Source organism: Podarcis filfolensis (assembly GCF_964270895.1).
Source record: "Podarcis filfolensis genome assembly, chromosome: 3".
In the NCBI taxonomy this organism is placed as follows: domain Eukaryota; kingdom Metazoa; phylum Chordata; class Lepidosauria; order Squamata; family Lacertidae; genus Podarcis; species Podarcis filfolensis.
This window is the reverse complement of record NC_139606.1, coordinates 77,496,432-77,519,217: the sequence shown is the minus strand read 5'-3', so window position 1 is coordinate 77,519,217 and position 22,786 is coordinate 77,496,432. Positions and strand designations below refer to the sequence as shown.

Here is a 22,786-nt window from a genome sequence, read left to right as displayed (position 1 = left end):
TAATTCTTAATTGTGTAAATCTGGATTGTTCTCTTGAAGGTCTATGAGTTCTGTGAATGTTTTAAAATCCTGATTAATCAGAGGTTGGCTGAAAAGATTCTACTTTTTGGTGGTCTTTAAATGTTTTTGAGATAGCTACAGTCTTGGAGTTGTACCATGTTTGGGGGATGGGTGATCCTCTCATTAGGTCATTAAATAGGCGGACCATATAGGGTAACCATGTTTCTTTGAATTGTTTATAATACTTGGAAGTGAAGCCATCTGGTCCTCAGGCCAATATTTTTTTAAGAACAATGTCAATATCTAATAGAATTTTTCTCTGGTTTTAAATTGTATTTATGTGCTGTAGCTTATTGTCAAGTTGCTTAAAATTAAGAACAGACCTCAATGCAGCAATCTTCCATGTTCAATTTTCAGTTAAAAATCAGAAAGTGGCATGATTTAAAGCATCAAAAGAGTACCCACATACCATCTTTCACTTGGGGGCCTTTTTCCTTAGCAGGTTTGCATCCATAATCTGAATATTACTGTAGGAAAAAATACTTCGGGGAATGGGCTGTGGGATTCAGAGAAGTAGAACGAGGTGGTAGGGCTCAGCACCCCTTTCCAATGCTCCTTTGAGGCTTTAAATCATATCCCTCCCCAGCTTCAGACATGATGGGTACAGATACTGGTCTACCTGCGTCACATGTAGTTGAATAACTCATTCATATTTAAAAGCTGTAGGTCAAATGAATCAAGTGACTGTATTTCAGGCTTAAAGGAAACATAAACAAAACTTTAATACCCCTGATCACTGCCACTTAAATCTTCAGGTAACATGTCTGATTCCCAGTCACAAATAAAAGCATTTCTTATACACGGAATTCCAAATGAATGAATTTGTTCTAGATGGCATATTAAAACAAGTTTTGCCTTCTTTAAGTAGTTATCTAAGCACCTAGAAACTATCCTTACTTGTCTCCAAGGAACCCACCACACCTACCCAAATCAAATCCTGATTCTCAAAGTGGTTATTCCAAAGTAGTTTGACTAACTACGGTGTTCATTACTTCTGGGACATTTAGCACTGGAAGTATATAAATTAAACATACGATCAAAATATGTATTTATTTACTTTTATTTTTTTAAAAAATTGTTGGCCATTTTTCCTTTCGCAGGGCAACTCAAAGCAACTGTAGTGAAAACAGAAATTGGCCCGAACTCCAGTAGTCATATTCATCTGCTTTACCACCCACCCTCAAAATATCATTTGAGTTCCACAATATCTGCAGTTATCATTGAATTTTCAAGCATCCACCAGGGACTTACCTGCTGAATTCCATATGTCCAACCCTGCCTGATACGATCCCTTGCCCATACATTGTGAGCATTCTCTGCAAGTTTATCAACCATAGCTTCCTGAGAAGGGGTCAGTTTGATACAACTCAGATCCATAGGAGCAGGCTTGTATCCACTAGACAATAGATAACTGTTAGATGAGAGTAAAATACTTCAGTGAGATCACTTTTATGTGCATGTCTCTCAACATTTTAGAACAGCAAAACAAGGTGACATACATGAGGTTTCTCACCGCAAAATGCTGTTCTCTGAACCAGAATTATATTCAACTCATGTGGTCTTAGTAGGCTACTTGAACAGCTGCTAGTATTATTACTATTATTATAGTAACTAGTATGACAGTAAAGTGTTTCATCACCAATTAAAAATATTAAAATTTCAACCATATAATAAAAGTTGATTGCACTCTTTGTTTACGGTTATGCTGAATGTTTGGGGGCAAGCATTTTCAGCATGAAATAAGAGTCTGATTTTTTCCCCTCACAGTTTTTCCTGAAATAATATTTAAACATTTTGAGGAAATTGTATTATTCATCTCTTTGAAAGCCGCCATTGTCATTAGCACACTTCTTAAGACTGTCTTAAAAATTTTAAGATTGTGAGGGATTAACTATATACTTTCTTAAACAAGGAACCAGGAAGTAGTGAGCAAATACAGGAACACATGAAGGTATAGATCTTCATCCCATTGTAATGGAGCAAGCCAGTAACTAATGTTACTGGGAGCCATAGTATTCTGACAGGTCTACGAAAGGGAAATAATAGTAGGACAAGCAAATGGGGCAAGTTCTTTCTCAGTCAGTTGCTGATGAGGGATGTGATTTCTCCCTCAAACTGAGGCAATAGCATGCATATCCCAAGAAGGCAAAATGGGTTTTCTCAGTGTGAATGGACAGCAGTAGGGTCGGGGGGGGGTATTTGGCATATCCTGCACAACAAATGCTGTACTGCAATGATGGCTAAACTTGGCCCTCCAGCTGTTTTGGGGCTACAATTCCCATCATCCCTGACCACTGGTCCTGTTAGCTAGGGTTGATGGGAGTTGTAGTCCCAAAACAGCTGGAGGGACAAGTTTGGCCATCACTGCTGACCAGGCTCAGTTGAGACGAGAAACCTGCATGTAGTACCATGGACAATTTGGTTGGTGTTATAAATCTGAGATATCATTAAAATGGTATTGCTACTGCCGGCCTTGAGCCCAAGAACAGAGGAATTTACAAAGTGATCAGTTCAGAAGATACTAAGGAAGGTAGCAGAGGTTGCCTATGCGGTTGCTTGTTCACGCACTCCTCTGTCTGTTCTTCCCCAATCCCATTCTGGTGGAGCTCAAGAACTGTGGTGGTAACCACCGTTCCACCTTCTTGACCTCTCTTTCACTTGCTGCCATTGCCTTATGTGGGGCAAGGTGGACTTCCCACCCACACAGCTGAACTGTTGCAACTGTATGAGTGCATTTGCTTACCATTAGAAGAGAACCCCCAAGAGCCCATGATTATCAATTTGGCTCAAGGACGTACAGTGATATGATAAACACACAAGTGAGACTGGACAGGAAGGAAGGCTCCTACTTTACACACACCTACACATCTTCCATTTTATTTTCTGAATTTAAACTTACTTCTTTGGAAGTTTTAGTTGCTTCACTTTTTCCTCAGCATGCTCATCAGCAATCCCAACATGACAACCTAGCGCCAGCAGTGTTCTGGAGGAGAAAATCAATAGCTTATAGGAACTTAAATTGGCATGTTGAAAAGCAAAGCTACAACTGCTAGGTTTGCGGAGAGAGATGTTTGCAAGACAAAAATAATAATTCCTATAATCTGTGGGCCAGGTTTTGGTATCTCCCTTCAAAAATACTTTTTTGGGACTGTATTTATACAATACATTACTCTCTGAGAAAAGCATTCACACACACCCCATGGAGCCCATTGCCCAGCTCTGCCTGGCTTCCTTTAATGAGCTAGTATAGGCAAGGAGACAGGGAGATGGTTTCACTTGTCCAAGCAGCATGCCCACATCCTCAGAAATTACAGGTTGAAACTGATCCTATACAACTTGACTAGACAGAGCTCCGGCACTCTCCTGCCCCAGTCCTGCTACCACAGTGGAGTCTACCTCTTCAGGAATCTGAACCTGGTTAGCTCCGCATTCCAGTAGGCCACCAGGGAATCAGCTGAGAGACCATCAACATGGGGTAAGACATCCCCTACCACTCTGTAGAAGCCATTTGGATCTATTGGGGGGGGGCAGACTATTTGAATCAGTCCCACTTCCCTTAATCTTAAGGAAGAAATTCAGAAAGCATGTTTAAATGTAGCAACATTTATTTGGCACATCTACAGATTCTGCCAAAGAGGCAAGCAGCAGAGCAGTATCCAAAGTTATTAATGTAGAAATCACCAAAATCTGTTTGAGAAGATTACCAGAAGACTTAAGTAATCACATTGATTTATCACCACCCACCAAACAGATGGGCATTTTGTCATTCCTATACAAGGCAAACCTCATAGACTATTTAAGAGTTCACACACCCAAATCTTTTTGAAGAAACATAAAAACACTTATGATTAGAGTGACCAAGCTACAAACTTACTTTAGTGTTTCTAGTGACATTTGGAGATTATAATTTCGCTCTTGTTCTGGCAGTTTTGCAAACTCCACCAAACATGGATGCTGTCGCTTGTTGTCATCTCTAACCTGCAATAAAGGAAACACTGAGCTTAAATCTGTCTTAGAACTGTAAGTCCAAATGACCTATATTACTGAAAAGGAGTTTGTACTATGTCAGAAATATTAGATAATGATCCAATCAAAGTCAGGTACTTTTAGCTCTTATTGATTTCAGTGTGAGAGTTGTTTAAATCTCTCCCATTGATATCAATGATATATATATATAGATTTTATTGCATTAGCCGTGTGGCCATAGCATGATATACATAGAAATAACAGCATAACATAAAATGGGGGTGGGGAGGTAAAGGTAGATATCGTCCTGGGCAAATACTTAAAGGGGGGGGAGGAGATAACAGAAACAACAGGGGATTTAAAACATCGAATGACCGATAGTTCAAGAATAAAAAGACAAAAAACTGCTGAGGCTGGAGGAGGATCATTAAAGGGGTCCTTCAGCTCCTCAGATTTGTCCTAGCTCCATTGTCCTTGTACTATAAAGCTACTTGGAACTTCATCCGATTGTGCAGAGTATCGACTACAGCTGTGGTGTTGAAAAAGAAGTTAGTGCAGCTTTCCTCTTCATCACACTGAGCAGGAAGTTAGCTGTCATCTCGGTGATCCAACAATCAGAATCTTGCAAAAAGAGGGACACTATCCAGGGCTGGATTGGGAGATGAAGCTTGTTCATGAGAGGAGTTAAAAACCGAGATCTTTCATCTGTCCAGTTGGGACAGAAGAGCATTACATGTTCCATAGTCTCCAGGGCCGAGTCATTACAGTTGCATGTTCTGTTTGCGATGGGGACTCTGGAATAACGACCCGACAGAACTGCTGTAGGAAAACAGTTGAGGTGGGCACAGGTAAAGGCCCTTCGCTTAGCCTCCGAAGAAATTGTGAAGCAGTATAGAGGGATTCCTTCAGGGGGAGGAATAGCTAGGGCTAGGCCTGAACACGGCCCTCTTGCATCGGCAGCTGTGTTAGAGAAGTCAAGTAGCTGTAACTTCTTTTTAATTGAAGGTAGGGCCGCCGGACTGATACACTCTAATTTAAGAACAGTTTTGCAATTCAGATTAAAAAGAGAGCGGAGTTTGAGGTTGATTGTAGTTTTCCAAGGGGAATTATGAATATCTCTTAGGATCAGATTGGAAAAACCACCTCTAATTCGAGCATCCGATGCTAGTAGGTGGGAGCTATAGGAAATGGCTCGACACCATGCTCATTTTACAATTGAGGGCTGGGCGAACTCAAGTCGTAGGGCTGCACCTGAGACGCATCTCGGGACACCAGAAAGAGATCTCAGAAACATATGAAGTGGGCGATCCAAGTTACCTGATATTGCTGTAGTCCATACTTCACAGCCATATAATAGTTTAGGAACAACTTTGGCATTAAATATTTGAATTGCTGCTGGAAGGTGTTTGCCGCCCTTCTGGTGGTAAAATCGGACAATGGCATTGGAGGTCGTGGTTGCGGCAAAAAAGGCAGATTGTAGATGGGTAGTCCAGGAGAGATTATAAGTGAATATTAAGCCTAGATATTTAAAGGCTTTTACCTTTTCTAAGTAGCCACCTGTGATCTTAAGCGGCTCCAGCTTGAGTTTGCGAGAACGAGTGAAGTGAAGGACTTTCGATTTTTTATAATTAATATTAAGAGCTTCCGCCTTACAATAGGCGATAAATGCATTAACTGCATTTGCTAGGTCCGCAGCTGTTCTGGATAAGATGACAGCATCATCTGCATAGAAAAGGGAAGCAACGGCGTGACCTGCTAAGTGAGGTGGATACTTAGTTGCTAGCTTCAAAGGGGAAATTGCATCATGAAGATAGAGATTAAACAGTAAAGGGGCCAAGAGACAACCTTGTCGGACGCCCTTGGCCGTTGGGAATGGGGTGGTAAGGGAGCCGTTGGGACCACTTCGGACGCAAGCTGTGGTGTTTGAATAAAGGGAAATAATTAGGGAGAGGAGGTGTGGATCAATTCCCAGACGGGCAAGTTTGGACCATAATCTCTGCCTAGGAATGGAATCAAAGGCGGCCTCCAGGTCCATGAAAGCGGCAAATAAGTGGCCTTGCCTTGGTGCAGTGTACTATGTCAGAAATATTAGATAATGATCCAATCAAAGTCAGGTACTTTTAGCTCTTATTGATTTCAGTGTGAGAGTTGTTTAAATCTCTCCCATTGATATCAATGATAGTGAGTTTTAAGTACCATGGTACCTCGGGTTAAGTACTTAATTCATTCTGGAGGTCCGTTCTTAACCTGAAACTGTTCTTAACCTGAAGCACCACTTTAGCTAATGGGGCCTCCTGCTGCTGCCACACCGCCGGAGCACAATTTCTGTTCTCATCCTGAAGCAAAGTTCTTAACCCGAGGTACTATTTCTGGGTTAGCGGAGTCTGTAACCTGAAGCATATGCAACCCGAGGTACCACTGTATTGTACTATATAGGAATGATGTATTTATAACTGTTGGCCGAGTTGTAAGATATTTCATGTAACGTGAAATTTGCTATGGCAGATATAGGTCAGGAGCCATCACACCTGGTGCTGGGAGCCATTGCCTTTGTGTGCAGGCTACCCCACTGGTGAACCACAGAACTGTGATTTGGAGCATCTCCTCACAAGGCAGCAATATTCTCAGGATCTGAACTGGCCCCATCCATCCATCCATTTGGCTCTGCCAGGCAGAGAACACTATCAAAAGTTTCCTGTTGAGGTTGAGACATTGCCAGAGCAAGAAGGTCTTCCTAGCACTTGTGTGCAATCTTCAGCTCTGACTGCTAGCTTCATTCTTCAGCTGACTCATGGCTTGGCTCTCAACTACAGACTCCTTGGCACAACCACTGGCTACCCTCCAAGTGCTGTGTATGACCCAGCCCTGACAATATGTTAGAGATGCTTCTGAATAATATAAAACCCTTTTACTTGGAGAACCACTTATAAGCCATTTTGGCAAGTAAGGGGTATATAAACAAATAATAAAACAATTACAACAGCAATGAAAATTTAATGCAAAATCTATGTTTTCTGAAAGTGTAACTTCTGCTTCATTTCCAGCTATTAGAAAAGTATTCTAAATTATATTCACATATACATTGAACATGTACAATATAATTACTCCACCTTATTCTGCATGATATTTTAAAGCAATAAGAAAAACAGTAGGAAACAAAATTTGAAAAGCACGTACAGGACCATACTGCCATCCAAGTTCAATTTTATTCATAACCCAAAGTTCGTGGATATTCTCAGCTAGTTTTTCCCTAATTCTTTCCAGATGTGGAGGTAATACAATCTAAAGATAAAAGAGCAAATCTGTTAGAATAAAATGACACAGAGTGCAGTGGAGGGGAGAAAAAGATAATTTACCAGAATGAAATAAACTACTTGTCCAAAGTTTACATATGTTTCACTAATTACATAGTAGTAAATGATTGAACTGGAAATAACATAATGAAAGCAACCTGCTCCTATTAACAAATGTACTTTGAGTTTGTCAATGTACAGGAGTTTTTTCCCTTTTTTTAGAATTTTTTTATTAATCTAGATTTTCAAGATAGCCTACAAAAGAGAACCATAAAACAGATCAACTACTACTACTATCTACTGCTTTTTGTATTTTTACTATTGCTATGATGATTGCTTTTCTTTCTGATGTTTTGAGGAGTTTTTTTATCTTTAAATGACTGGTTAGATAGAACAAGTTGTGAAAACAAATGCCTTTACAAATTAACAAATATTTAGTGTCACTGTACTTGATATCTATACTCCCAAACAATAAAATATGAGGCAAAAAATGAAAGCAAATGGTATTTGCAGGTTTATTGATTTTAACATAATATTATGTAGCATACTTAACCCATAGTTGAAAAGTTAATGTAGATTCTGTTTACCTGACTGGTATCTACAGGTACTGGAGTGAAAGCTGCTTGGGATAGAGATATATTTGGGCCCAGAAGGTCTCTTGTGGAATTCCGATCCTGTTTGTATTCTCTGCTGTGTTCCACTTTCAATTTCTCTTTTGGCAGAATAGCTTCAAAACAAGGAGCATATCCTGGAGGTGGAAGGAATTTAAATTCCCCATGGCGGCCTCCAAGCAAAAAACGTACCCTATAAGACAACAATTCAAATATTCCTGATGCCTTTAGTTCAATTCTAAAGTAAAATTATTCCTTCAAAGTCACACTTTGCAAGTGCTGCATCTGGGATTTACAGTGGTACCTCGGGTTAAGTACTTAATTTGCTCTAGAGGTCCGTTCTTAACCTGAAACTGTTCTTAACCTGAAGCACAACTTTAGCTAATGGGGCCTCCCGCTGCCACCGCACTGCCGGAGCACGATTTATGTTCTTATCCTGAGGTACTATTTCTGGGTTAGCGGAGTCTGTAACCTGAAGCGTATGTAACCTGAAGCGTATGTAAACCTAGGTACCACTGTATTTCAGAGGTGATTATCTTCTCCTACTTTTTGTCTTAAAAAAAGGTAAAGGACCCCAGACAGTTAAGTCCAGTCATGAACAACTCTGGGGTTGCGGCGCTCATCTTACTGGCCAAGGACACAGACAGTTTTTCCAGGTCATGTGGCCAGCATGACTAAGCCGCTTCTGGTGAAACCAGAGCAGTGCACGGAAACGCCGTTTACCTTCCCGCCGGAGCGGGACCTATTTATCTACTTGCACTTTGACGTGCTTTCAAACTGCTAGGTTGGCAGGAGCTAGGACTGAACAACGGGAGCTCACCCCACTGCGGGGATTCGAACCGCCAACCTTCCAATCAGCAGGCCCAAGGCTCAGTGGTTTACACCACAGAGCCACCCGCGTCCCACTTTCTGTCTTACCTGTGGTCTATTTAGCGATAACTACTGCTTAGTTTAGGCTAGTAATTTTATATGTGATATAATTGAAGAATAAGAATGCATATTTATTCAGAAGTAAGTGTGTATTCATTTGGCATACTCAATTTTGGATAAAATTAGAACTGATAAAAACCAGTGATTATATCATCATTTCATCGCTGGACTAGTGTAGCAAAGTCTGTGAGGCAGAACCAGCACAGAATGAACTCATTGTATAGTGTTAGGTATCTTTTGGCTTCAGTTCCTCATCTGTAAGATGGAAATATTAATATTGACCAACATGTGGGCCTCAGTAAAGATGTATCAGTTAATATATGTGATGTGCTTTGAGCTCTTAGGAAAAGCACTATATAACTAAATATCCCTTGGATAAGGATTTTTCAGAGTGCTGCACCTCCACTCACAGGAAGCCACTCTCCTCATAGAGTGGACTTGGAGTTTTGTTTTCAAAAGCAGCCTAGTGCCATTTTGAATGGGTAAGTAGATCATTTTCCTTCCCCTCTCAACCTACTATGCCCTTCTTTGGCCAGCCATTCCAGCTCCCACTGAGGAAAAGCAGCACATGGAAGTCTAAAAGCCATAAGATAAAGAGATCCCTTCCAAGATCCCTTCTGTGGAGTTTGCTTCCTCCAAATACTCTCTCTCTTTTAAACTTGCACAGCATTATGAACACTGGAGCCTAAAACCTTTCCTGTGCCTCAAGAGGCACAACAATCCAAAGCTTGACTGAGCAGAAAGACTACGTAAAGGAAAAAGCAACTAACTATGGATACAGGTGAATTAAATCTTCAGGACTCTTTTCGGAATTCTCTCTCGGAACCTCAATTCAGAAGATCCACAGTATAAAGTTGCAGGAGGTTGAATTTGATTGGGTCATGATGCTGAAAGCTTTAACCCTTTTCCCTAGACCATTTCCCACATCTAAATCACCTGCTGGCGATTGCTCCACATCCACAGGTACAATGGGCTTTTCCTAGCAGTGCAAATATAGCTGGTTTTGAGTGGTGTGATTCACCGCCCCAAAGAATCAAACCCATAGTGTAACCGTACGTATCCAATTTGTGAAAAGTTGTTAAGAAAAAGAAAAATCAGAAGAGCCAATCACACATCTGCTGTGGCGCATCTGGCTTAACCCATAGAATAAGTCCTATGCATAGAACCGAAATTTCAAAATTAAATGAATAAGACAATAAGCAAGGAAAACATGCAATGTATTCACTGAAAATGACAAGATGGGGTACTAACTTTATCCCTGCAGAGAAGCTGACAACTGGAAAGAAAAGGCCATCTGTATTGAAATTCTCAAACATCCCCTGGACTGGCTGTCCATTTATCCGAAATGAAATGCTTGGAGCACTCAGATCAAGGCAGCAGCTGATTACATCATCAGTCCTTAACAGATGCTGGTTGGGAGAATTCACAGATCGTGCTACACAACCTAGGATATAAGAGTAAATATAATTAGAACAAAAGTTCAGCCTCATGTAAGAAAAGCTGCTTTCAGAAAACTTGGTACAAAGCCAAAGAAGAATCAATACAGATTAACACAAAAAAGCACCAGCATTAGATCTCAGGAAGCTGCCTTCAACCTACTCAGAACACTGGAGTATTTCTTTCTTCAATTTGTATGTTTTTGCTCTTGTTATATTGAAAAATCCAATAAAAAATTAATTATAAAAACAAGAAGGGGGGGGGGGAAGAACAGTGGTTCATCTAGACCAATGTTCTCTATTCAGTGACTGGCAGTGGCCCTCCAGAGTTTCAGAAATATCTCTTTCCCAGCCCTGCAGAAACCGTGGCTCTTCCCCCCCCCCCACCCCCAAATGCGACTTGGAGAATAGTAGATGACATATTGGCTGAAATAAAGAAGTCAACTGCTAAGTGTTTTAAAAACAAAGCTGAGGTATTTTATTTGCCTTACCTGACCACAGATGAAGTCCATCAAAACTATAGGAATATAGGTCATCACCCACACCATTTCCTCCCCATTCTTCTCCTCCCACAGGGTATGGTGAATAGCCTTCTGTTGAAGCCCAGCCCACACGAAGGTGAGTAGTTTCAGCTGTCGTAAACGGTCCCACATGGTCAACCATTAGCTCATAATACCATTTTCTATACTGAGCAGAGCCCTCGCTGATTCCAAGGAAAATATTGGGTCTCATACTGAAGACAAGGGGGGAAAATGCATCAGAAATGTTTCATTTTTTAAAAAGCATTATTTAACCCTCCTTTTGCTCTTTGGATCTGTACCCCAAGACAAATTACGACAAAAGAAGAATAGTCATTAAAATAACAATTAACCAACAACTAGCTCCATGTTTGCAATTTATTTATTTATTTATTTATTTAATTCCATTCATGAACTACATCCTATTAAATATATCAAATAAATATAACAAATAAAAACATATTTCTCACATAAAAACAATACAGATACAGACTATTTGCTACTGCCTCTAGAAAACCTATTCGTTTTAAAATCTTAATTATTCTAATATAATGGATTTTGAATAATAATACAATTTAATAGTAGTAAAATAATAAAACAATTAGACATCTTTGCAACACCGTTCATGTTGCATCCCAAGGTCATGCACAAGTAAAATAACAGCAAAATAAGTAATTTAAAACCTATTTTAAAATCCACAGCACAATAAAATACAGCAGTAATCCAGATCAAACATACTACCATACTTTGAAATCAAACATCAGCAAAAACAAAACAAAACTGGGAGCAGAGGTTATGTCTTCAAGAGCTGCAGAAACACCAACAGTTACTGCATTTAATTAGAAATATTAGCAGAAGGGGAGGGATAAACAGATTGTCTCTGAATGAATGCAGCCATTATATTTGCCTACATGTGAAAAATCATGTTGTTTTGTTCTTGGTTTTTTATATAGATTGCACACACATTCTAGTCAGTTTTTTACCTGCTCACATGGTTGACAAGACGTGTCTGGAGAAGGAGATCTCGTCCTGGCAGAAGATTGTCACAGATCAAATGCTGATTAGACCGCACAGCTACTCCATGGCACACACAGAGAGAGCACAAAACATCTAACACCTGGGAAAGAAATGATGCAGATGGTGATTATGATGGTTCTCAGCTCGCATGATACTGTTTAAAAACACCAAGTGTAAAACAGTAAAGACTCTCCCTTGCTATCTTAAACCCTCCCACTGAGATATTTCATAAACCAGCCAGCCATCACACAGACTCTCCATCCAAATCTGTATTGCATACCTTATGGTTTCTTCCATGTTTGTCCAAAAGGCATATAATTGATTTAATATGTCCTTCTTTAATAATATTTAAAGCTTCTGGACTTTCTACCAACACACAGTGCAAAACCTCAAGAATGCCTAAAAACATAAATACAAAAAAGACCAGTTTATTCTTTAAATTATCTCACAATCATACATAGGCTGCATCCTCCCACAGGCTATATGGATGGAATAAGAATCCATATAGGATATGGATGAAACAAGATGATGGAAAACAGGAAGAACAACATTAATGTGAATACTGCACAATTAAGAATGGGTAATCAATCTTGTTACGAATGGAAATTTAAACATAAAATAAAAATACTTCATTCATCTTAAATCTCGCTGATAGGCACTAGAAGCAGGGAACTGAAATTAAGTACGCAACTTTCATAACACAGTTTTGTTTAATTATTTTAGATTGGCTGGATAATTAACTGATAGTTTATATGTGATTAAATCTGAACAGCTCTTATACTACCTTATTCTGTAGTTTCAAATTTTGGCCAACATGCTATGTACTAGGGGTAGGAATAATTCAGTTTTGCATCTCCTTGTTTTTTTAGGCATTTAAGTAATCTTTTGCATCATTTTTGTCACTGAAGGAATACAGACAAAGCTTTCATTCTTTGTGGTAATGTACCACAAAATTTCAAATGCCTAACACTGTTGAGGTAATAGAAAAGGACTAGGGTAACTGTTTGTTAATATGCAGCTTACAGAAAAATGTGCCTCACAGTTATGTGCTCTTAATTTTGCTTTGTTTTATTTTAATTTGTTTTGGTGTAATATTATGTGAGTCCATTTTTAGAGCTGAAAAGCAGCATATAAATAATTTAAATTTCACAAATTAATAGTGTAAGTAAACGATGTAAATGTAAGGAATGGTGTAAGTAAGTTATAGAATTCCCAGCGCTGCAGTAGGGAATGTTTTATAACATATAATTTGATGTATTCTTGGAGAAGATTAATAGCATGTCAAAAATAGAAAATATCATACATTTTCTGTGTATCACAAGGGGTGTGTGAAAGATGCTCCTATAAAATGAGCAAACTAATTACATGAAAATTGAGATAATGAAGATGTAGGAAGCAGTAGGATGCAGCACTGAATCACCTATGACCTCTCAATTAACCAAAATTTCCAGCCAAATGAAGCAGCAGCCAGTGCCATTAAGTATCATTAAACTTAAATAAGATTCCTGCAATGCTGCATTAAGACAAGTTCCTTTAGGTCCAGGCACAATTGTCTAGCAGATCTCTTAATATAGCAGTAGCAAGAATGTGGCACACAGTTAATTGCTGCCAGCTGCTGCTGCTACAGTCAGCACTGTAACATGGGATAAAACGAAGCCTGGACATACAATATCACAGGTTGTATGTAATGCACTGGGTAGTCTTCTATACCATTCTTCCAAATCATGTGACCAACTGCTTTTCCATGCCCACCAGAAAGAGGAAATAAATGGGGTGGGGAAACTTTCCATATTAGATATCCATTTGTTTACAAGAAGGTTCACAGAATTATCAGCTAAGAAATTTGAAATTATCCTTGAGATCATCAAGTCTGACAGTGGCCAAACCAATTACATTTTACAACAAAGCATTCGTTTTATGCACTACTTGCAAGTTTCCCTCTTTAGGAGAGATATAATCAGAGGCAATCAGCTGTTGACCAACAGGAGTTTTTGTATATCTTCCTGTTGCCAGAAGCATAATGCTTCTTAACAAAATACAGAAAACACATAAGTGGTTTCCTTATCATGCAGATAAGCTCATTACCTGAAACTAATTCTATTTACAGATAAAGGTTTGACTGATTTAAATATTAAATAGTGTGATAATTTTGAATTATAATAAAAGGACCATTTTTATCTATATTATTTCCCAAAATTATACCCAGTGTCCCTAGGGGCAAACATATCATTAAAGTATTTTCAAAATGTTCCTCTTTTAATTTGAGAGAAGATAATGTGGGGGAGAATCTAAACTGTTAATTTAATTAAAATCTAAACTGCTCATTTGATTTTTATCTTAAAGCCCAAAGGCCAATTACATTTTTAATGAAGTAATCATATACAATTATCTCTGTTGAGTTTTAAAAACTAAATTGTAGAGCACTCCATCGTTCTTGGCTTCATAATCCAAACTGGAATCAGCTTCTAATTTGTAGCAAGTGACACGTTATTGTCATTTAGAACAACAACAAATGATACGGAAGTCTCAAATGGCTGCCAGTTTATAATTTTATTCTATGTATGCTAAGATGCAGAAAAACAATTTAGGTATTTTTCAAGAAATAACAGGCATCATCCAAGAAAATGCTATTTAAAGTCTCATTGGAATCAGTGGGACATAAGCAGCAGTGGAAGGTGTGGTTGTTGTTGGTGCTGCTGCTCACCTGAACTCTGCTTGGTCACATCACTGCAGCTTACTGGGAGGTAGAGATGAGGAGGCTAATGGGCATGTATTGAAGGAGATCTTGTGGAGAGATGGTGGGAGGAAGTGTACCAAAGGGAGTGGAAGAGAAAGAGAGAATGATAATGGAGTGTACTAAGCCATGGGGTACATGAGTGTACTAAGTACATGAGTGTACTAAGCCACTGTGGGCGCCACAGTGGGGGAGAGGAAGGCACCCTGCCCATGTTCAGTGGAGATTGTTGCAAGGGGGTTGTCATAAAGGAGATGGGAGAAAAGAGGCATAGGAATAGGATAAAGTGAAAGGTTGGGTACAAAGGAAGCTGCAGAATAGGAGGAGCTGGATGCTTCAGAACTGAGTGTGTGTGAAAAGGAGGCTGAATACCTGCAATGTGGTGAGCGGGGTGGTGAGCGAACCAGGAGGCTACCACGGGGTGGTGTCTGCGCAATAGGGGAGGTTACAGAAAAGGAAGTGTGGTATGGGCAGGCAGCCCCTGGTTTAAATAGTCTCAGCTGAAATTAATGGAACTCTTGCATATTCACAAGATTATGCATGTATCTGTACAACTGCAATCCCAGTTTAAGTTGTGTAAAATCATTCCTGCACATGAATCTTCTGTGATTTAAAAAACAATGTGTGTGTTTTTACTTGCCCAAAGAGTAGAACTTAAAACATGCTTGCCATTTTATTTTTAAAAAGATACAGCAGCAGATTGCACAACAGTGAAAGCAAGGGATTTTTTTATGGGCTGTCTAGTTTTGATTAAAAAAAAATACATACCAGAAGATGCTTCTAGTCTCTCCAATCTACTAATGAGCCAATCAAGAGAGCCAGAAAACTGGGCACAATTTTTACGATTCCCTCTAATCAAAGCAGCTGAAAAGAATGAAAAGGGTGATTAGTTTTTTTTTATTTTACCAACTGTTATATGCATTGTAATCACATTAGTTAATACAGAACATATGTCTTACAGTGTAATCCAACCCGTTTATACTTAGAAGCAAATACTTTCATATCAATGGGGTTTACTCCTAGGTTAAGTGGGGTTAGGATTGCAGCCTTAAGTCATCTTTACAAAAGGTGAAAAATTCATATACTTTGTTACCACATAGGCTGCGTTCTCCGTGCAACCCATCCTGAATAGCACACACTTTATATTTTATTCTATATGGTGAAAAACCAACTCACATTATAAAGTTATGTTTCCATGTCACATTGCTTGGGCAAACCTTCCTCAGAGCTTATGCTCCCTCAGGAAGCTACGTTGAGTGCCTTCCTGACTCCTGTGTATTAAATTCAAACAGGAAAATATCCCCCATCAAGACCCACACGCACTGCTTGGTCAAGTCCAAAGGCCTCTCCCATATCTACTTTTACTGAGTCTAGCTGTTTTGAAGAACTAATGTAGAAAATGTCCCTTCACAGGGAGCCCTGGGAACTCCTCATGGAACACCTTCCTCTCCCTCACTCCTGCCAGCATCAGTTTTTTTCTGTAAGCAGCCCTTCTGCCAGTTAGTCTTCTCTGACTTGGATTCTGGAGAAAAATTCAGAAATTTCTAATGTTGTCCTCTCCTTGTAAATTAGTGTTGCCCAGATCACTGCTAGATCTGAGTCTAGTGAACTTCAACAGCATGTCTGTTCCCTGGTATAAATCACCAGACGAAATGGCTTGAGGGTATGTATAAGAAGAAGCAATTGTCATCGTCATCCAAGACAAACCATCTTTCTATCCTACACAGTCCAAGCTTCAGAGCTAAAATAGCAATCAAGAAAGAATCTTAATAAACTCCCAATTTAGAAGCGTCAGAGCTGCAGCTAATTTTACCACAGGTCAGGTAAATTCTACAATTAATTGTGGAACACAGATATTCCCTGAAGACCTATTGTGCCAGGAGAGGAAAATAAGTTCCATGAGCTACTCTTGAAAATAATATTGTAGAAGAAATGTATTACTAATAATGGAACTGGGAAACATAATTCATTATACTCACAAGTCTCACCTTCCCACACAGAAATGAACTACATTAGCACTATATTTAATTCATGGAGTAACTGAGAGTGATTAAATTGTCTTATGAAGTAATATATTTGTAACTTTTTTTCAATAGCAATATATTTACGGAACTATCAAATATCACAAAAAACCATTTTCCTTTGGGTGGAAAATGCAATCAGTTTGTTACATATTATTTTTTAATTAAATTTATGGCTAGCCACAACATGGATAGAAACAATTTTCTTCTGTATAAAGATTTCAGTCTGCATTCTGATAATGCATCTGGTATATATTAAAGGCTATGAATAATGAAAACATCAGCTATCTGCTATCAGCCATACATCTCATCTATAGCTTATGGAAAACAGGACTGAATGAACAATATTCCTAAATATTGGCCCAAACCAAAAGAATGAATAAAAGCACTTGCAGGGCAGTATTTAAGCTTTATTCAGCATGAGATGCTTCAATTAAGCAAGTTAGAGATTTATCCCCCGCAAAAATTTTCTCTTATAAGAAAATCCTATATAAATTCTTTAACGTATAGAATGGGCTTCACCTAGCAAACTCAGTCAGTTGAAGCCCTAAGCAAGGGTTTCTGCTTGTGCAACAAGGATCCCCTCCTGTCACCTCACAGACACACTCCCTAAAATGGTTTGAGTGGACAGTAGAACCCAGAACACATGGGGAAGGGGAATCATTCTATTTGGTAAACTGGAATGCTTGCACAGATGAAATGTCTGTAATAGCACGATGTTGAAGCCCTATGGGGTTTCATTAGCATTTTTTGTGTGCATTTGGATAACTAAAATCGCCATTTCTGAAATGCATATCTTACCTAGTAATTCATACAATGAGTTTAGGATAGATTTCCAAGTCTCTCCCGCCTCCTTCCCAGCTACATCAGCAAAATGAGCTGCACTGCTGTATACATGTAAGCGATCAATGCATTCAAGCACCAAGTTGATCATACCCTACAAGAGAAATAGCGCTTATCTCAAATAATAAGAAGCTGTTGTAACAGGGGGGAAACAACTTGCAATGAGCTTTGTAGGTACAAACAATAAAACCAAAGAGAAGGAAAAAGAAAACAATATAGGCATATACACGTGCACCCCAAAGCAGGCAAAATGCCGACATCACCCTAAATAAATAAAAACACAAACCCAAAAAGCATGCTATACCCCTAAAAACAAGCAACTCCACAAAATACTTTAAAAAGCCACAAAACCTTATTTAAAAAAAAAAATGGGAGGGCCTTGGTGGGTGCTAAGGGGGTTTCGAAGGCCACTGTGGTGCCCACATGTGCCCTGTTTGAGAATCCCAAGCTTATTCCTTCTCTGGAGAGTTCTTATTCTTGTATTTGTTCAAGCTTGATACAGCTCTCACTCCCTGCATCACTGCATTTTTGGGAATAATGCATTTGCAAGCATTAGCCATTTTTTTCTGGGGGAAAAGCTTTCTTTCACAGAAGTCTGGTTTGGGTGAGTAACCTGTGGCCTGCCAGATATCAAGTCTCATGAGCCCCAGCCGACATCACCAATGGTCCTAGATGATGGGACTTCTAGTCCAGCAACCTATGGGGAGCTGCAGGTCTGCCACCTCTGCATTAAAGCACTAAAGCATACTTTAACACTATGAATGAGCCTCACAGTTTCAAACTACCCACTAGTCTCTCCTGGAATGGCTTCAAGGAGTATGTTTCTAGTTCTTACCAACTGAGATTTATTCTTACATTTGAAAAGGACACGCTGAGATTAGTTTAATAAATGCTGAGAAATGCTAATGATTAAGCAGTATGTCAATGCTAAAATAAATTATAGCTGACTGCAACAAGCCAAGGTAGTTTATGATATTGACTTCTTTCAACAAATCATACTTTAATTAACTAGAGTTTTCAGTTAAGAAGCCAAGATAGAACTAGTTTATGATATTGACTTATTTCAGCAAATCATAGCTTAATTAACTAGAGTTATCATTTGAAGCATAGTGAGTGTGCAAGCCTGAAGCTCACTGTTGCTGAATGCTAAACTATGGTTTAGGACTACATCCTAAATGATTTAGTGTTATGACTGTTCTTCGAGACTAGCAAGCAGTTCTCCTGTCACCCAACAAGGAGGCTTCCATACACTTGCAAAATTAGATGACCAGATAAATTTCTACACATCTTCCCCTAAAGTTGTTTGCCTTCAAAAACACACATAATACAAGGGGAGACAAAACCACAAACTTTTCAAAACATTTTCTCTTTCTAGCATGTTTTGTTTCCAACCAAACAAAAACCTGACTCAAAGAACCTTATGCAAATCATTATGTCAAGCTGAAAGAATTATTAACCTGTCCCAAAAGTAATGCACCAAAGGCAAACCAAGACTGCTACCTCTTCCTGGAAGAGATTCTGCCGATTCTTCAGTGCTCTTAAGCGGTTCTGCTTGTCCTCGTGCTCTAGATGCTCATCAGGTGGATGGAAGTATCCAATCAAGTCCTGGAGGCTAAGGCTGACTGACTCAATGGGTAAGTCAACTGTGGAAGACTTTGCTTTCTTGCTGAGATCATCAAGGCCCCTAAAATGAATTGTACAGCTCTTCTAAGTATGACATGTTCCCAGTCTGAGGAGCCCTCCAAACGTTCTATTTATTGCGCATTCATGATTTTTGTGTGTGCTCTTGATGCTATTTGGGCAGTCAAACGCAATATCACTTTCAATTCTGTTTGTGCCTACAAAGGTTTCAGAGTAGTCACATTGCTTCACTTCCAATCAGTGCATATCCCATAACTTCCTGCTGAAACCCCATAACTTTTTATACTACAGATGTTATGTTTTATTTTTGTCATGTGTTTCTTGTGCTGCCCATTAGGGTAAGTATGGTAATGACAATTTAAATGAGGGGTGGCCAACCTGTGGCCCTACAAATGCTCTTGGACTCCAACTCCCATCAGTCCCAGTCGGCATGCCCAACAGTGCCAGGTGATGGGAGTTGTACTCAATCATATCTGGAGGGCCAAAGGTTAGTCACCACTAATTTAGATAGGCCAGGTATACACATAAAGTTAAGCCATGGTTAACATTAACCAAGGTTTATGAGCATGGTTGGTTGGTGGTTTATAAACTATGTTTATGTTGCAAGGCCTTGTTTGGATGATCAAATAAACCATAGCTTAGTATTTCATAAACCAGGCCATAGTGTCATAGGTATACATTGTGCTTTATGCGCGACAAGTGGACAAGTCATTGTTCCCTGGGGGAAACAGTCTAAAATTTGATATAGGAGGTGTCAACGGATGAATTGGGGGGGGGGGGAGTGGAGACAGTGGAAGAATGTTTGCTTGTTTAACTTACAGGTACTAAGGCCTAGCTAAGGTATTCGTTTTCAACCAGAACAAACCATGTACCTTATGAACCTGTTGAAAAGGAAGACGGTACTACGAATTACTCGTGCAGTACGTGACTCTTCATGCTGAGATCTGGACAATGTTAGGCCATCATCCATATGGCCTTCGTGGTGCATGATAGCCTGCCAAAAACAAAATCAAAGAACAAGGATCACAAAAGGAGAAAACTATCATTTTGTACAGAACTCTTCCCAAATGCTCAAAGTGCTTTACATGCTGAGTTCCAGTGAGTTCTGTCTAAAAAACAGCCCTTGTATAGGTTATATGGAACTACATTGTGGTGGGGGCATGGGACTAGAGTTTCACCAGCCGCCTTGTAATCTTTGTAACATGAAATTCTGTCCCAAAGGATTCGGTGCCTACTGTTATTTTGATAGGGAAACACATTTAGTACTTGGGAAAAGTTGAAATGTAAAATGCCACACCGACAGTGCCTTTTCATTCGCATAATATTAAACATAAATATATGATATCTTTGTATAAAACATCTTACCTTGCGTTGCACAGACCCCATTCTTACAGACTTCGCATCCACTGACTGGTACGTGAGCCACAATCCAGTGTCAACATGCTGTATGAAGCAGACTGAGTCTCCATACTTTATCTCAGGTGCTCCCATTCCTTCCACGTCTTTTCTTATACCCACATCCAATTTTTCCTTTTTTAAAGAAGATGTAATACGTTAGCCCATACATTAAAATTTTTTGAAAGGTGAAATATCTTTTCCTAAATAAAAAATAGTAAGCATTAAAACTGATAGCATTTGTGCGTACAAGCTAAAGGTTGACCTACTTCAATTAGATTTAAGTGTATGTTTTTATCCTCCATAATACAACCACATTTCTCCAAACACCCATAAATTCAATTTCTTTTATATACGTACAACATTACTATACAAGCAACATTTTACTTACATGTTTATTTTTAATTCTTCTGTGCATGGAGTCTATATCATTTCATTATATACGTTTTCAAGTATAGTAATTCTAACACACTAACTATGCACAAATTTGAAAGGCATGATCCAGTCATCCACATCACCTGCACACAGTTGATTCCCATAGGCCCCCCTCCCCCTATATGGGATATACGCATGTGTATATAAGGGTGATGAAACAAGGTTCAACTGAGCCTATGGGAATCCTCCAAACTGGACTAATTCATACACATAAAATTATAGTAAATCAGTTTGGCTCTAGCAGCATTTTTTCAGCTTCACTCAGTTGTAATAAACTTAATGACATTGCACTGAAGCTGTGATTCTTTCAGATCCATCAGATAAAAAGCCAGTACACAATGCACTTTAAAGCTATTATATGAACATTAAAGATTTAAATAAAAGTTTTAAAGAGAAGATGCCAGTTTGAAGAGACAGAATGCAGCTTTTTATTAAGACTGACATGCTTCCATCTACTGAACAATGGGGCAGGAGTGTGAAAACTCTAAAATGGGTGTGCAAAAAAGATTAGCCAACAGTGCAGCCCTCACCGAGCTGAACTGGATTTACTCCCAGCTGAGTATTAGTTGGCAGCCCTAGATTAATACATATTTTCCCAACACTCTTATGAAATTGTTTCATCAATATAAATACACATCTGACTTTTAAAGGGTCACGATTTAACTTATATAGAGAGTAATTTATGACAAACAGACTAACAGTGAAAAAGTGTATGCATGCACACTGTACTTTAAAGAGAATTTGTATCAAATGCATAATATATCAGGCATGTAGGTATTAAGATCCAAAGAGTAGTGTTCCAGATGTTGTAAAGCCCAACATAACAAAATGAAATCAAAAGACAATTGCAGGAGCCGGATCTAAGATCTGCTTTCACAACTTTTACCCTTATGTACTTTTATGGTCCACTGCTATTTAATTTCATAGAGAGAATGCTACAAGCATGCACAGCCCAACTGCTAAGAAATTATAGTTCAACTGGAAATGTTAATGTTTCCATCAAGTTTACACTATCTGTCACTGCACTTGAGTTTTCTACCTTGGAAGACCGAAAACAAAAGGCTGTAGATTTCACATCAGCTTTCTCTTTGTCTGTTAGAAGAAGGCTCTTGTCATCCATCAGGCTCAAATACTTCCCTGTTGTTATATGCCTTAATCGGAACGGCTGACTCCATCTAATGTGACTTCCACTCCACCTAAAAAAGGTTCAAATTTGCATTCTTAGATCATGTAACATTCCATAGTTAAATGTCAAACGAAATATGAAAGATGATTTAAAAAGTAATTTGAACTCAATTTTATAAAAACAACAATATTTTCAATTATTGAGTTAACATTTTGGTTTTACTTTCAGAATGAATGGCACATTGGCATAGCAGTGATTTCTTAGGCAAGATAACTTTAATGCACCCAAGAAGCTAGCTGCCAGCAAAGGCTACATGCTCATCTCAACAGAGGTAGCAGATCAAGAGGTATATTATTTGGGACAATAGATTTGTCTATCATTACAGATTTTGGGCACGCATTCGCAAGTGCTCCATGTGGACATCAGAGTGTACAGAGAGCTCTGCATCAAGGTGAATGGCTTGCAGACCACAAGAACTAATTGAAATTTGAAGCTTTCACAAAGGACACCTGGGTGGACTCCATTTCATTTATGTGCAGGCAGCTAGAAATGCTGCATCCAAGATGTTCTATTTCCCCGTTTCAAAAACATATGAATTATTTCAACAGGTGGAAGACACCACTTCATGTAAAGGCTGCATCCTTCTTTTCCTTAAAGGCCTACTATAGCAAGACAATTATGTGGCTTATGAAGACAACAGGAGAGATGGAGAGCTCAGTATTGGAAGCCTCACTAGCAACAGCTGGAAAAACAAATACGC

General features: G+C 39.0%; 1 protein-coding gene across 1 annotated transcript in view; it reads right to left on the bottom strand.

The window, feature by feature from the left end:
- RYR2 (ryanodine receptor 2) overlaps positions 1-22,786 on the bottom strand; it is a 246,664-nt gene that overhangs the window by 139,713 nt on the left and 84,165 nt on the right. The window contains 15 exon segments of the mRNA XM_083606142.1: positions 1,312-1,471; positions 2,960-3,043; positions 3,935-4,038; positions 7,204-7,308; positions 7,907-8,123; positions 10,112-10,304; positions 10,788-11,029; positions 11,798-11,931; positions 12,112-12,230; positions 15,334-15,429; positions 17,388-17,523; positions 18,930-19,113; positions 19,943-20,064; positions 20,436-20,600; positions 21,940-22,096. Coding sequence (XP_083462268.1) covers positions 1,312-1,471; positions 2,960-3,043; positions 3,935-4,038; positions 7,204-7,308; positions 7,907-8,123; positions 10,112-10,304; positions 10,788-11,029; positions 11,798-11,931; positions 12,112-12,230; positions 15,334-15,429; positions 17,388-17,523; positions 18,930-19,113; positions 19,943-20,064; positions 20,436-20,600; positions 21,940-22,096 — 2,218 coding nt within the window.